The sequence below is a fragment of the Pieris rapae genome, chromosome 1, assembly GCF_905147795.1.
Source record: "Pieris rapae chromosome 1, ilPieRapa1.1, whole genome shotgun sequence".
NCBI classification, from domain to species: Eukaryota; Metazoa; Arthropoda; class Insecta; order Lepidoptera; family Pieridae; genus Pieris; species Pieris rapae.
Window position 1 is genome coordinate 11,233,864 of NC_059509.1, and position 16,383 is coordinate 11,250,246.

Here is a 16,383-nt window from a genome sequence, read left to right on the forward strand (position 1 = left end):
GTTGAACTGTTCCGATTGCCAGTCTGCTAAAATCTGTCGACTAGACTACAACAGAGAATTTTAAATATGATTAAAAAGTTAATATTTAGTCTGTTAGTGCTACACATATGTGCTGTTTTGGGTGATGGTATGTATGATACTTAAATTCTAATACTCATGAAACTTATTTAATAAAAACAAATAGTTTCGGTTGTAAAACACTGGATTGGGTTTGCCTAGCCATCTTTGACTGTAATTAATTGATATATTTTATTACTAGAGTAAATATAATTACCATGAAATTATATTATAGTATAAGACATAATAATACAACACAGTTTACATATTTGTGAGAAGATGATTTCGAAAAGAGGTCACAAAAAACACCCGCGGTACATCTGTACCTCGTCTTGTATATATATCATTATATGTATTAACAAGATTAAAAAAATTCAGGTTTATGTAAGGATTGTGTGGAATATACCAAATGCAAGGCGGCATTTGATCACGCGACCTTAAAGCAAGACAATGAAACACTGCAATTGTTTTCCAAAGCTTATTGCGGCGTGGTATATGAAAATGGGCAAATGGTAAAGAAGGTACAGGTAGCATACACTTGATCTTGCTATTTATAAATGTTATTTCATTTTTATAATTCAACACTCACTTGATTGGTGAAGGAAAACATCATGAGGAAACCGCAAGCCTATAGTCCTAAACATGACAGTGGCAGTTCAGCCTCAAAATACCATTTTGGAAAGGAAAATGGAAGCGCATACAACGTTTGAATACGTCGTATAGTGTAAATGTAAAGTAGGTGCTATGTCACGTATGTACGTATTTTTTCAATCGACCCAATATTGTGTTTATTATTGATTGGGAAATGTTGTTTGTTTTGCAAGGTTTTTGAATATTAATGGTGTTCGCCTCCTGACAAGTCGTGGAGAATAATATCTGTATATTGGTAATATTCTTCTAGGTATGCTGTTCCAGTTTTCCACCGCTTGAGATGCCTTCGATAGACAGCAGTAATGGAATTAGCAAAGATCACCTTCTACCAGAAACGTGTGGAAGTATTTTAGGAAATCGTATCGTTGGAGGCAAATACGCTAGACTCTATGAATTTCCATGGATGGCGATTATCTTCTATATCACAAGTTAGTGTATAATTTCGTTCATACAGCAGACTTTTAGTTCCATGCAGGAGAAATGTTAATAGGAGATTATTTTACTATATAGTAGTAGATTATTTAGAGTTATTTATATTTTTTAAATGTTTCCTTTAGTGTTTCCAAAGTATATATTGTAAATTAAAATCATCTCTACTAGAGTTCCACTTCGACCTAGTTTAACTTTCTTTTTTCAGGCTCTGGTCCGCAACGTCAATGTTCAGGGTCAATTATTAATTCAAAATACATCTTGACTGCTGCTCACTGCGTTGTCAACAAAAATATTGCAGGAGTGAGAATTGGAGACTTCGATGTCAGTAGAGATGAAGACTGCGATTATCAATCTGGCGTATCTCCTGCCTGTGAGGACCATATTCAGGTGATTGAAGATTATTCATTTCAACTTAACTCTCTTTAAGTGTTTACACTTTTTCTGTGTAATCAATAAAAGATGAACGTTAGATTTAGTTATATTTTTCTAAGCTCCTATATTCATTCCTCCATTTTCAATACTGATGGTGACCCTAATCATAACCTTTAGTTCATCGGGATTGCATACAAAAATGCCACATCATATCGTTATTGGATGTAACAGTTTGTGAAATTTTAAAATAACAATTACACGTCAAATATCTATAAATATTAAACATGGCACTATATGTATACTACTTGTTCTCCTTCAGGAGATGTATGTAGAATTGGCAATACCCCATAGCGAGTTTCGCCGCGGACCACCGGAAAACGACATTGCTTTGCTGAGAGTGGAAGGCGAGATCAACTTTAGTTATCGTAAGTTGAAATAACTTTTTTATTACCTCCATATTTTACCCAAGTTGTGCTAAAAGAATGAGGGAAGTACTATAGCATCTATTCTTCGTTATCATAAATAACCAAGATTTGTCTTCTTTCCAGCTAACGTTGAACCAATTTGTCTACCAATAACACCTGAACTTCAAAATAAGGTTTTGGACTATATGACTGGAACAGTGGCTGGATGGGGCGTGACCGAAACGCGCAAAGAGGCTACACGATTGATGAAAGTCGATATTCCAGTAAAATCCAACTCAGATTGTAAGATGTACTATTTAAATTCGCCAAATCAACATCATTATTTTAAAAGAGCTATGAAGAATCAGTTTTGTGCAGGAGAATTAGGGAAGGACTCGTGCGATGGAGACTCTGGTGGTCCATTTATGATTAAAGACATCTATAAAGACGTGAACCGGTACGTCCAATATGGAGTCGTTTCTTCTGGACCTGGACTCTGCGGTTCTGGTGAACCCGGATTTTACACTGATGTATCGAAATTTGTAAATTGGATACTCGATAATATTAAAGAATAGTTCAAGGTCTTCCAAGGTTTTGTGATCAAATGCCGCCTTGCATTTGGTATAGTCAATACAATCATTACAAATACCTGGAACAATCAATCTATGTTAACGATGACAAATGTATTATAAATAATATAAATAAAAAATACAATTCAAACAGTTGTCTTTTTTTTAAATTGTAAAGAACTTTGATTTATTACTTAGATATTTCCTCTATATACATGGTCCATATTGTTAATATTGAGGTTTCCCAATATTCAAACTCAAAGCTGTTCGATTGGAATGAAGTATTTTGCATAAGTTTTTCCAATAGATAAAGTATACACTTACGAGAACCCAAAACGGCACATATATGTAGCTGTAATAAACAAAAAATATTTTTTTAATTATATTAACAATTTCTGTTGTCATCTGTACGATAGATTTTAACAGAATGGAATCTGGATCGTGAACGAACTCCATTAAAAATTTGAGATATAAAATACGTCACATATATTGGGTTTTTATAATCTCATTTGGTTTTTTGTCCAAAAAAGTCCAAAAAAAGGTTATCTGATAACCGAAAGTGGCCCAGAATTTTCAGGATATTATTTTGTAATATTACTATGAATAATGATACTCCATTAATATTTAAGGAAAACTATAAACATTTACAAAATAATAATTGATTTAAATGTAATTTTACCTTAAATATTAATAAATGTAGGAAGTCATAACTGGAAATGAAGGATGAAAAATAAAATCTCACTATCTCAAAAAGTAATGTATTTTGCAAAGAAACTTGGGACCTCGCAATTATTCTGGTGTCCGTATGATCTCTCGAAACGAAACCGGGAAACGAACCCAGTACCCCTCACCTAGCTGCCACTTAAAAAGACCGCTAGGTCATAAGGCCCTTAAAAGATTATACCTTTTGTGGGTTGAGTCAAGTAACAGTTAGTATATGTTCTCGGATTTGTATAAATCGTTCTTAAGTATCAAGGCCTAAGGCACATTTTTGATGTTTTTTCAGGCGAAGTGAATTTCAATGTGGCGGAACTATAATTAAATACAAATCTATTCTCACAGCTGCTTATTGGGACGTTGATAAGAAAATCGAAGGTGTCAGAATAGGAGAGTATGACATAAATTCGGATAGGGATTGTGAATATGAACCGAACTCTGTGAAGATCATATTCAGGTAAAAGCCAAGCCTAACACAAGTATTACTAACGTAAAACTAACTTTTTTAAATGTTATTGCATATAAGTTTTCCACGGGGTACTTGTAATGTTGTGGTTTATGAGTGCAAAAATTCAAATTTTATTTTATTTATTTTTTTCTTTTATTGGAAAAAAGAAATTTTAGAATATAATCTTTAGTATCATTCACAACAAAATAAACACAAACGCGTCTTCCTTCAATGAATAAATGTATGTAATGACTTAATAACAATATATCACAGACAGCACAAGGACTATCCTATTCATAATATTACGCAAACGTAGAACCAATCTGTCTACCACTATCGTCTGAACTACGTAGCAAACGGCTAGATCATGAAAGCGGCAGTGTACTAGCAAGTTCCAGTGAAAACTGACACTGAATGTGAAGGCGACTACAACAGAAATAACTTGGATGCCGTTAACAATTCCTATAATAGTAAACTGTTTTATAGCGGTCATCTAAAAAATAATATATTTAAAAACGAAAGAGACCAATACTTATTAATATGACCAAAGATAAAACTATTCCGTTATTAAAGTAACGATAACAATACGTAATGAAAATCTTATGAAAACCCAAACAATATGTGACGTATTTAATTTCGCAAATAATTCACGGCGTTGAACTGTTCCGATTGCCAGTCTGCTAAAATCTGTCGACTAGACTACAACAGAGAATTTTAAATATGATTAATAAGTTAATATTTAGTCTGTTAGTGCTACATATAAGTGCCGTTTTGGGTAATGGTATGTATGATAATTAAATTCTAATACTCATGAAACTAATTTAATAAAAACAAATAGTTTTGTTTGTAAAATATTGGATTGGATTTCCAAGCCATCTTTGAATGTAATTAATTGATATATTTTATTGTTTACCATGAAAATAGAGAGTTTTGCTCAAGTTATATAATAAGCTCGTTAAGTATGCTTAAATTGTATTGAATATGAAGTAATAATAATTAAAAATTTTAATCGAAAAGGAAATAAAACAATATGAAACAGGAAAATAAATATATTTCAATTTGACAATAATTAGAATCAAAATTATTAAATTTTTTCTTTTTATTTATGCACAATAACATTGAATTTAAAAATTTAGAGTCGTGATAAGCTTAGTTCAAATATTTAAAAATACAATAATCGAAATGATTATTGAGAGGAAACTGCCAATATCAAATGTGTTAAAATTAAATGTGTTGTAAAGTTATCCTTGCAAAGACATGCTTTTTAAATGAACTCTTTTCTTTAAGCGAATCTTATTTGGATAAGGATAGTGTTGTTATTTATTTATATAATCACGATTGTTAGTAAGATACACCAGCCGAAATATAAAATTAGAAAAAAATTTCAATGCCTTATACTTATCTTTTATCTTTTTAAAATTTTATCAAAATCCTTAACATTTTGATCGTTTCCATTACATTTGTGTATGCTGTATATACACACACATAAAAAAGCTATTTATCTTGACAAGTCTACAAACAATTAAGTTACTTTTTCTATCTCTTACATTTTTACTTAAAATACATAAAATAAAATCGTAGTCATTCGTGTTTTGCGTCTCGCGAGATACGCCCCGCCCCGCCTACATCGGCAATATTACTATTTACAACATACATGGTACAACACAGTTTACATATTTGTGAGAATATATTCCTAAAAAAAGACAAAAAGACCCGCAATACTTCTGTACCTCGTCATGTATATTCATCATTATATGGGTTAACAAGATTGAAAATTCCAGGTATTTGTAAGGATTGTATGGAATATACCAAATGCAAGGCGGCATTTGATCACGCGACCTTAAAGCAAGACAATGTAACAAAGCAATTGTTTTTCAAAGCTTATTGCGGCGTGGTAACTAAAAATGGGCAAATGATATATAAGGTACTGGTAGCATGCACTTGATCTTGCTATTTATAAATGTTAATTTAATGTGATAATTTAAAACTCACTTGATTGGTGAAGGAAAACATCATGAGGAAACCGCAAGCCTTTAGACCTGAACATGACAAAGGCAGCTCGACCTCAAAATCCCATTTTGGAAAGGAAAATGGAAGCGCATACAACGTTCGAATACGTTGTATAGTGTAAATGTGAAGTAGGTGCTATGGCACATACGTAGGTATTTTTTTCTAAGACGCAAGATTGTGTTTGTGTTTATTGTTGATTGGGAAATAAATAATAAAATAAATAAATGTTGTTTTGTTTTGCTAGGTTTCGATTATTAATGGTGTTCGCCTGTTGATAAGCCGTGGAGCATATTTGTATATTGGTAATATTCTTCTAGGTATGCTGTTCCATTTTTCCACCGTTTGAGATGCCTTCGTTAGACAGCAGGAGTGGAATAAGCAAAGATCACCTTCTACCAGAAATGTGTGGAAGTATTTTAGGAAATCGTATCGTTGGAGGCAAATACGCTAAACTCTACGAATTCCCATGGATGGCGATTATCTTTTATAATACAAGTTAGTGTATAATTTCGTTCATAGAGCAGACTTTTAGTTCCATGCTGGAGAGAATGTTAATAGAAGGTTATTTTACGATATAGTAGTAGATTATTTAGAGTTATTTATAATGATTAAATGTTTCCTTGTTAGATTTTATATCTAAAACTGAATGAAGCACTTTTTGTCAATATAATATATTTTTTCATCTTTCTGCTTCTTTTGCGAACCTGATACTGTTCTACAATGACTGATATAAAGAAATGCTGTATCTACAAGAGTTTAACGTCGACCTAGTTTAACTTCATCCGTTCGGGCGCTATTTTAATCAATCGCAGATAAAAAAGGTTCTTATTTCAGGGTTTGGTCATAAACGTGAATGTTCAGGGTCAATTATTAATTCAAAATACATCTTGACTGCTGCTCACTGCGTTGTCAACAAAGATATTGCAGGAGTGAGAATTGGAGAATACGATGTCAGTAGAGATGATGACTGCGACTATCAACCTGGCGTATCTCCTGTCTGTGAGAAACATATTCAGGTGATTGAAGATTATTCATTTCAACTTAACTCTCTTTAAGTGTTTACACTTTTTCTGTGTAATCCATAAAAGATGAACGTTAGATTTAGTTATATTTTTCTAAGCTCCTATATTCCCATTATCAAAACCGATGGTGACCCTAACCATAACCTTTAGTTCATCGGGATTGCATACAAAAATGCCACGTCACATCGCTATTGGATGTAACAGTTTGTGAAATTTTAAAATAACAATTACACGTAAAAAATCTATAAAGATTAAACATGGCAGTAATAAAAAGCGAGACCTGATAATTATACTACTTGTTCTCCTTCAGGACATGTATGTAGAATTGGCAATACCCCATAGCGAGTATCGCCAGGTGCCACCGGAAAATGACATTGCTTTGCTGAGAGTGGAAGGCGAGATCGACTTTAATCATCGTAAGTTGAAATAACTTTTTTATTACCTCCATATTTTACGCATGTTGTGCTAAAAGTTATGAATAAGGGAAGTCCTAACACATTTTTTACTTCGTTATCATAAATAACCAAGATTTGTCATTTTTCCAGCTAACGTTGAACCAATTTGTCTACCAATAACACCTGAACTTCAAAATAAGGATTTGGACTATAAGACTGGGACAGTGGCTGGCTGGGGCGTGACGGACATTATCCTCGGCAAAGAGGCTACAAAATTGATGAAAGTCGATATTCCTGTAAAATCCAACAAATATTGCAAGTGGTACTATAGAAATATGGCAAACCAAGATAGGCGTTTTAAGAGAGATATGAAGAATCAGTTTTGTGCGGGAAAATTGGGGAAGGACTCGTGCAGTGGAGACTCTGGTGGTCCATTTATGATTAAAGACATCTATAAAGACGCGAGCCGCTATGTTCAATATGGAGTCGTTTCTTTTGGACCTACCAAATGCGGTTCTGCAAAACCAGGCTTTTACACTGATGTATCGAAATTTGTGAATTGGATACTCGATAATATTACAGATTAGATGTATATTAGTTCCAAAACAAAGAAACGGTCTAAAAAAAACGAGATCAATATACCTATATTTATAATAAAGGTATTATGAAGAATATAAAATTATTAATCATAAAAAGGAATTGAAAATAAATAGTGTTGCTTACTGTTACACACAAAAAAAATTAGAAAAATGTAGGTCATTACTAATATGTAAAGCAAAATAAAAAGAATTATAACCCATCTTAGTTATTTTTATTTACACACTGTATCGCAAACCTCATCTGTTTATAACGATTAATGATTATCCTAACTACAACATGAGAATACATACGTAAGTGTTTAAGTTCAGAAATTCGATTTTAAACATAGAATATTTATAGTAGGTATCGAATTATAATGCATATTACTTTCAGAAAATCACATAAATGATATATTGTACTCTCTCATGGCTTACTTCTAGCTAGCTAGAAACGATACTTTACATTATTATTTTGTTACAATTAATTACATTTTTTAGGGATTTGATAACATTATCAGCGAATCCCAACCTTTATGTGTTTGATCCATGCTGCCTTTAGAAGAGAATACAGTAATATCAGAGTATGTTGCAAGCCATATCTTTATCTTTATCTATAATTTAGTTAAAACTAAAATTGTTTGAAAAAAAAATTAACTATCTCCCTTCAATTATCTTTTCTATGATACAGTTAACGTAAAATTATTACATTAAACAATACTGCGCTGTTGTGTTTCCCATACAACTAGTACTTTAAATAAAAATAAAATACTTTTAGTATGGAACATAATATAGACAGGTATCACTTATTCCACGTCATTAAATTTGAACCTGTAGGCATCCCTACTCATCGGCAAAGAAGACAGAGGGTGTTGGCCGTGAGAAAAAGCGGGCGTAAAAAACTGTCGGTACTCTTTTAAGTAGTAATATTATAAACGTGATAATGGGTTATGTCAAAGCAGGATGTGTGCGTGGATATTTCAAAAGCACTAATTAGTAAACCACATACAGATAAAAGATATTTCTAAACTATTTACATTAATATTCGTAACAAATCATGTTTACTGGATAAATATATTAAATACACATTTCCTTAAAAAAAAATGATTAAATTAATTAGTACCAAACCAGGCCGGCAATGCACTCGCGAGCCCTCTGGTATTGAGAGTGTCCATGGGCGGCGGTATCACTTAACATCAGGTGAGCCTCCTGCCCGTTTGCCCCCTGTTCTATAAAAAAAAAGTTTAAATTAATGGAATAATTAGGAAATTACGACATTCTGGTATAAATGTTGATTTCTTAAAATATAGTTTAGGTACGTACTCTTTGTTAGAACATGATTTATTTATTAACACTTCGTTGCATTACATAAACAAAATATTAAACATAATTTAATGAAAAACAACTGGCTGACTTATCGCTTTCGAGCGATTTCTTCCAGACAACCACTGTGAGTCAAGGAAAAAAACATGGATTAAATTACATAAGCTAGGCAAGAAGTGCAAAAATACATATGACAAATACAATAAGAAAATATACCATAATTGCAAACTATTGATTTAGTATATCATGAGCAAATCAATACAGTTCAACAATTAAAATACATTTGTAAATGTTGAACCTCATCAGATGTTTTGGGAAATCTTATATTATTAATTATATGATTTATCAGATTAGTCTTGCTTTTATTGTGAATGCATGAATATTTTCATCAAATTTATTTATGATAGTTCAATCCCCGAGGGAATTCTATTTCGAAACCGCTTCTACTATCTAGAGCAGTTTTATTTAATAAGGCGTTTATTTTTCTGATTATTTTTATTAAAATATTGCTTGCTTATTAATTACTATATTTACATGAAACATTCATACACAAGTAACAACGTTGTCGTTTTTACTTGATACTACTCAGTACTCGTACTTTTCCTATTGTCTACTCCTAACACCACAAGGAAAAGGCGACCATTTATGCCAGCAAGTAAACAACCATAATTTCTAATAATCTTTAATGAATATTTTTGTTTGTTTTTTTATTATTTAAAATTTTAAATACTTATATGGTTATATAATTTCCTGATAACCTTGCTGCATAAACGCTCTACTAACTATGAAACAGTTCCCGTTTGACTTCAGAACAAGTACTATTACTTAGCTATTTAATAAATAAGTATTTATTCCATTTCCGATAATTTAATTATTCTTTAATATTATCTAATATCCAATCGACGTATTCTCTGACATCCGTGTAAATGCCTGGGAACGACGATCCACATTGTATTGGACCCTTCGACACGATGCCATACTGGACGTAACTATTGACACCATTGTAGTTAGCTTTCATCATTAGAGGTCCTCCGGAGTCACCGTTACAAGAGTCCTTTTTGAAATCTCCTGCGCAAAATTGCTTATTAATGATCTCCCGGGTATTTCTGTTGTAGTAACCTTTACATTCAGCGTCAGTTTTCACAGGAACTTCGACTCTCAACAATACTCCAGATTCTCTACCAGTTTCAGTGAAGCCCCAACCAGCTACTGTGCCGTATTCATGATCCAGATGTTTGCTACGTAGTTCAAATGACAGTGGTAGGCAGATTGGTTCCACGTTTGCTGTAAAATTATGAAAAGGCTCAATTGTAAAATACACAAAGTCCTAGTGAATCTGTATGAAATTTTGTTATTCAATCAGTACATGTATTTTTCATTGAAGGAAGACGCATTAGTGTGTTTTTGTTTTTGATGTGACCGCTACTATATAATCTATGCTAACATTTCTATGGTACATTAAGTTTATCTAATCGTCTTTTTGTGAGCTAAAATATCTATTGCAATATTATTTAATAATACTTACGGTAGTTAAAGACGATCTCGCCATCTACTCGCAGCAAAGCAATGTCATTGGCGGTTGGTGATCTTTGATAATTTTCATGTGGAATTATTTCTGTGACATACATATCCTAAAAATGCATATTTGTATTAAGGGATAGTTTATCACGAACAACAACAATGCATGATGCATAACAAACAACAAATTTAACTTTAATCAAATGGCGCGTTTATCCAGAACTGACATAAATAACTGACACTGGGTTTTGAGTGTTATACTCATCCACGAGCTAAACTATAGATTCTTAATCATTTCCAATGATGTAAAACCTAAATGTTAGCATGAAATTTAAATAAAATATAGCAAGTGGCCAACAATTGAATTCATTTTCAGTATTTTCGTTATGAAAAATGGGTAAACCTGGACTTCTTTTTTGCAGATAGTTTTGTGCTTTTCATAGTCGCAATCCTTTTCCAAATTAATATCAAACTCTCCTATTCTGACAGATGCGATTTTTTTATCAACGACACAATGAGCCGCTGTCAGAATATATTTAGAGGTAATGATAGTTCCACCACATTGAAATTGGGGACCTTCGCCTGAAAAATCATCAAAAATAAGTTCCTTAGACCTCATAATTGGGTTGTTACTATGTTTGCGTAATCGTCACAAACATGCAATAGATAATTAATTTGGTTGCAATTGAGTGAGTGGTCACGTAGATGTCATTTCGATGTAACATGGACAAATAAATAGTGTGTTGAATATATAACGTAACCTTTACACACAGTATTCATAGGTTTTATTTTTAATACTTAATTTATAGAATAATATAATAAACATTAGAAACCGCTGTGGATTGTATGAATGTTACCAGGTAACCAGTATGTCAAGGGTGTCAATGTAACCTATGATTTTTTTTTAAACCATTGCCCTAGTTCTCGGATCCGATTATTCGGCATCCAATCTACTGTGCTTACCACTCGGATCCGATTTTTTATTTATAAAAATAAAATAAAATGCATTCATGCATATTTTGAAAAAATCATATTCACTTTATCAAAATTTGCCATACAATTTTCCGGTTATTACTTCATTAGCATTCTCTGTGTTAACAATATTTTTTCAAAACGTCTATAAGCTAACACTTACGTGTTTCATAAGCGATCAGTACCATCCATGGAAATTCGAATAGTTTAGCTTTTCTGCCGCCAATAATTCGATTTCCCCAAATGCTACCACATCTATCCGGCAGCAAGGTTTCTTGATCTATTCCTGCCCATCTACTTTCTATATAATTTTCGGTCGGAGGAGTTGATTGTGGACTTGTATTTAAGCTGGGGAATTCTGAGCAACATACCTATGAGAATCATGAAAAATTTAGTCGATGTAGTACCGAATTAAGTAACTCTCTGATTTCAACCCTATAACACATATTGGGATCCTGAATAAAATAATATTATTTTCCATCGCGATTTGAAACAAATTTTACCACCACTTGAAACACCGTGGCTATTCCTTCGTTGAAAATCTTGTGCAATTATTATTCTGCGAATTTTACAAATTCTGCTGCATGCTTTTAGCTATTGATTACCTTAAAGTCGGAGTCTTCATCTTCCGTTTCTGTTCCACACGCAGCTTTCTCAAATAGCTTGTTTGTTTCGTCGCCTGGCTTGAACCGAGCATGATCAGCTGCTGCTTTGCATGTGTAGTAAATTTGACAATCGCTGCAATATCCTACAAAAAATAGTTTTATTAATTAGATTAACATTTATAATATATTTTATGTTCTTTTATAGGATTTAGCTTCTGACTCATATGTAATTTAACACTTCCCTGTTTAATCGAAAAGTCAAAGATAGTTGAATTTAGACTGCCTTTCATAATTTATTTAAAATAATATAATACTATAACAAAACCACAATATGTCAAGCCAGCTGACGTATTTCCGAATCAATTCGACTTAGGGTCCTTCAAGAAAAGAGCGTACCAATTCTTAAAAGGTCGGCGTTGTCTTTTAAGAATTGGTACACTCGCGAGCCCTCTAGCATCAAGAGTGTCCATGGGCTGTATCACTTAACATCAGGTAAGCCTCCTGCCCGTTTGCCCCTTCTTCTATAAAAAAAACCGTGGTTAACTTAGTTACCTTTTTGAATTGCAATCTTCATCTTTATTTTAACAACGTGATTTATTTTCATGTCAACAATAATATAAAGTTACACCACGAGCTACGTATTTACCTTATATAATTAAACTATTTGTCTATTTTTAAGGCAAACCGCTTTTTTCTTGAAATTAAGATTAGATTAGCTAGACAATTTGTAATAAATTACGATTATAATCTGTTATTGTATTGCGTGTACGATGCAAAGAGCTTTCCTATTTTTAAGACCGATAAGCAATATTTAACACTTAAAAGGAAATACGTACGTTCACTATATACCAGATAACACGAACGTAGCACTAATAAACATAAAAATATATTTACAAACATCTTAAAGGTGTGGTCTTTGTGAATTACTAACAAAGACTAACTTTATTCGATCCACATAATATAAAATATTTTTTTATAATGACACATATATAATTATACATATTTATGTATATTTTCCTCGAGCATTGCAATCGGTACGGTATTTATAACATACAATTTAATTTAATACCACATGCATATTTCCTGAATTTTATATCTGCCGTTTCTGTGCTAGGCATGACGTAATTATCTGATATTAATTAACAATGTCCATGGATAAGACGATTCCGTCGCCAAGCATATTTTAATCAGTTACATGCAGATTGTTTCCATGCCAACCGGATGACCAAAATCTAGGAAATGACGTATAATGTTTTTTTTTTTTAATTTAATTTTCTTCAATTATATGAATTTTATTTATACTTTAGTGATAGTTTAGTTAGTTAGATGGTTTATCTGACTCGTTCCAAGGTCTTTTGAGCAAATGCAGCCTTTCATTTGGTATAGTCCATACAATCATTACAAATACCTGGAATAATCAATCTAGGTTAACGACATGGGCGTATCATAAATTTGTAGGGCTCTATACTATAACGGGTAAGTCCCCAGTAATAGACGCAGACAAAAATTTTTTTTTATTAGACTGACCGAAAACAAGGGACGGGGATAGAATTTCCAGTTCCGTTCGATAGACGCGCGTCGCACATGGGTGGATTGAACTTATTTATTTATTATTTATTTATTAAGTCTACAACATCATAAATATTACGAAATCTACTGATAATTTTAAAAAATCTTCTATCTAATATGTACGACAATATATGTAAACAAAATTACCAAGAATTAAAGTACTTAAAGTAGTGAAAAAAAACAAAAAAAACTCTTCTAAAACCATGTTTCTCATCAATGATACAGCCGTCAACACATTTGTAGATACAGGACATACTCGAAGAGCTTGGAAAAACAAGATAAAATACAAATAGGACGGTAATTATTTACGTCGGTGATATCTCCCTTTTTATACACAGGTACAACACGAGACATTTTCCATACATCAGGAAAAACACCATCTTTAAGAGATCTATTATAAATAATAGTTAGGGGCAAAGATAACACTAATCTACAACGTTTTACAAAGATAGGGGGAATCGAGTCTGGCCCGGCTCCTTTGTTAGTAATAAGACCTTTTATTTTCTTAGATATTTCATCTTCACTAAAGCTAACAGACATAAGGCCATCAACATTGCCAATATCAAAAAAAAAGTAGTAATAGAAAATTGATACGAAAAAAGATTAGCAATATCAGGTGAAGACTGGGCTGTAACATTGTCCATTTTCATGCACAAGGGAAGCGGTGAGTGACCACCTTTCTTATTTTTTATAAAACTTCAAAAACATTTAGGATTATTAGGAATACTTGCCTCAATATTTCGCTTATATTTAGTGTAGCAATCATCATAAAGTTTGTGACAACGTTTTCTAATAATGTGATACTCTATTTCGTCTCGAGGATTCTTGTATATTCGATACCTCTTACGTGTTTTTTTCTTTTTCAGCAAGTAATTTTATTAAGGAGGAACTGAACCACACTGGATACTTAGATTTCGTGATTGACGTTTTAGGAACAAATTTGCTAATGTTAAGTATTTTGTAGAACTCAGAAACCATATCATTAACATTATCGTGAGCGCATAGGCTGTCATTCCAATCGATGGTTTTGAGATCCCCTATAATAGACACATAGTCAGCTTTATAAAAATTTAGTTTAGTGTTATCTCTCGTTCGTAATAAAGATATTTTAGAATATTCAAAACTTAACAATAAGCTAGGATGATTCGCGTGTACTTATCGATTCGGAGGGGAATGATACATTAATACAAGACATATTACTTAATACAAAATCTAAAAAACGATTATCGCTATTACGTATACTATTAAATTGCTTTAGGCTGTTAATAGACATAAAATCAACCAACGCAAATACAAGCCCAGCCTAAGTATTGTTATAATTACAAACTGTCATAAAAGCTTCATTATTAAGCGATCTCCAATTAATGAACCCTAGATTGAAATCACCAAGAATAATGACGTCATCGCTTAAGTGTAAAGCTCGGTCAACATTGTTTAAAATATGTGTCAAAGTTCCAATTTTTACAGGAGGAGGAAGGTATACTACACATATTGAAAGTTTCTTTATTATTTTGTTAATATTTATATGTAACGTGACCCATAAGTCCTCAACATCCGATTCGCATGCCTCAACTCTGAAAGAAGAAATTTCTTTGGAGACTCCCAATATGACACCTCCACCATCAGATTTGGTATCGGTAGAACTTGAACGATGCCTACGATAAACAGTGTATATATATTATCAAATAGTTCCATGTTCGAAATACCAGATTTCAGCCAAGTTTCTGTAAGAGCGATGATCTTATAATTAGAAGTTGATAAATATTTGAGAAAACTAGCTGTTTTAGTTCTCAACCCTTGAACTTTTTGATAATAAATGTTAAGCATCGTAAATAATAATCAGTGTGTTACTAGGCTAAAGATACAAAAAACTTACAAACTAATATACTATACTATACTAATTATATAATAAAATATTGATTCCATTTCCGCTAATTTAATTATTCTTTAATATTATCTAATATCCAATCGACGTATTCTCTGACATCCGTGTAAACGCCTGGGAACAACGTTCCACATTGTATTGGACCGTGCGACACGATGCCATACTGGACGTAACTATTAACACCATTGTAGTTAGCTTTCATCATTAGAGGTCCTCCGGAGTCACCGTTACAAGAGTCCTTTTTGAGTTCTCCTGCACAGAACTGTTTCTTAACGGCATCCTGATTATTTCTGTTGTAGAAGCCTTCACATTCAGCTTCAGTTTTCACAGGAACTTCGACTCTCAACAATACTCCAGATTCTCTACCAGTTTCAGTGAAGCCCCAACCAGCTACTGTGCCGTATTCATGATCTAGACGTTTGTTACGTAGTTCAAGTGACAGTGGTAGGCAGATTGGTTCCACGTTTGCTGTAAAATTATGAAAAGGCTCAATTGTAAAATACACAAAGTCCTAGTGAATACCGTATGAAATTTTGTTATTCAATAAGTACATGTATTTTTCATTGAAGGAAGACGCATTAGTGTGTTTCTGTTTTTGATGTGACCGCTACTACATAATCTATGCTAACATTTCTTTGGTACATTAAGTTTATCTAATCGTCTTTTTGTGAGCTAAAATATTTATTGCAATATTATTTAATAATACTTACGGTAGTTAAAGACGATCTCGCCATCTACTCGCAGCAACGCGATGTCATTCGCGATAGGTGATCTTTGATAATTTTCATGTGGAATTATTTCTGTGACATATATATCCTAAAATTGCATATTAGTATTAAGAGACTGTTTATCACGAACA

At 32.6% G+C, this 16,383-nt stretch overlaps 2 protein-coding genes across 8 annotated transcripts in view; one reads left to right on the forward strand and one right to left on the reverse strand.

Moving 5' to 3' along the window:
* LOC110994237 (serine protease easter-like) overlaps positions 1-16,383 on the forward strand; it is a 27,016-nt gene continuing 10,633 nt past the window's right edge. The window contains exons 1-6 of one of the 6 annotated variants that reach the window (XM_045627975.1): positions 4,321-4,431; positions 5,432-5,574; positions 5,978-6,155; positions 6,495-6,676; positions 6,993-7,098; positions 7,228-7,768. In XM_045627975.1, coding sequence (XP_045483931.1) covers positions 4,371-4,431; positions 5,432-5,574; positions 5,978-6,155; positions 6,495-6,676; positions 6,993-7,098; positions 7,228-7,664 — 1,107 coding nt within the window. In that variant the 5' untranslated portion in view covers positions 4,321-4,370 and the 3' untranslated portion in view covers positions 7,665-7,768. Of the gene's footprint in view, positions 128-459; positions 585-958; positions 1,137-1,345; positions 1,528-1,831; positions 1,938-2,060; positions 2,623-4,319; positions 4,432-5,431; positions 5,575-5,977; positions 6,156-6,494; positions 6,677-6,992; positions 7,099-7,227; positions 7,771-16,383 lie in introns of those variants that run through there. The other 5 variants (XM_045627987.1, XM_045627983.1, XM_045627984.1 and 2 more) reach the window with 5 other exon arrangements.
* LOC111002299 (CLIP domain-containing serine protease 2) overlaps positions 9,832-16,383 on the reverse strand; it is a 10,786-nt gene continuing 4,234 nt past the window's right edge. Inside the window, exons 4-6 of one of the 2 annotated variants that reach the window (XM_045627932.1) lie at positions 10,897-11,075; positions 10,501-10,606; positions 9,832-10,259 (exon numbers count right to left, since the gene is read on the reverse strand). In XM_045627932.1, coding sequence (XP_045483888.1) covers positions 9,847-10,259; positions 10,501-10,606; positions 10,897-11,075 — 698 coding nt within the window. In that variant the 3' untranslated portion in view covers positions 9,832-9,846. Of the gene's footprint in view, positions 10,260-10,500; positions 10,607-10,896; positions 11,076-13,827; positions 15,993-16,234; positions 16,341-16,383 lie in introns of those variants that run through there. The other variant, XM_045627929.1, reaches the window with a different exon arrangement.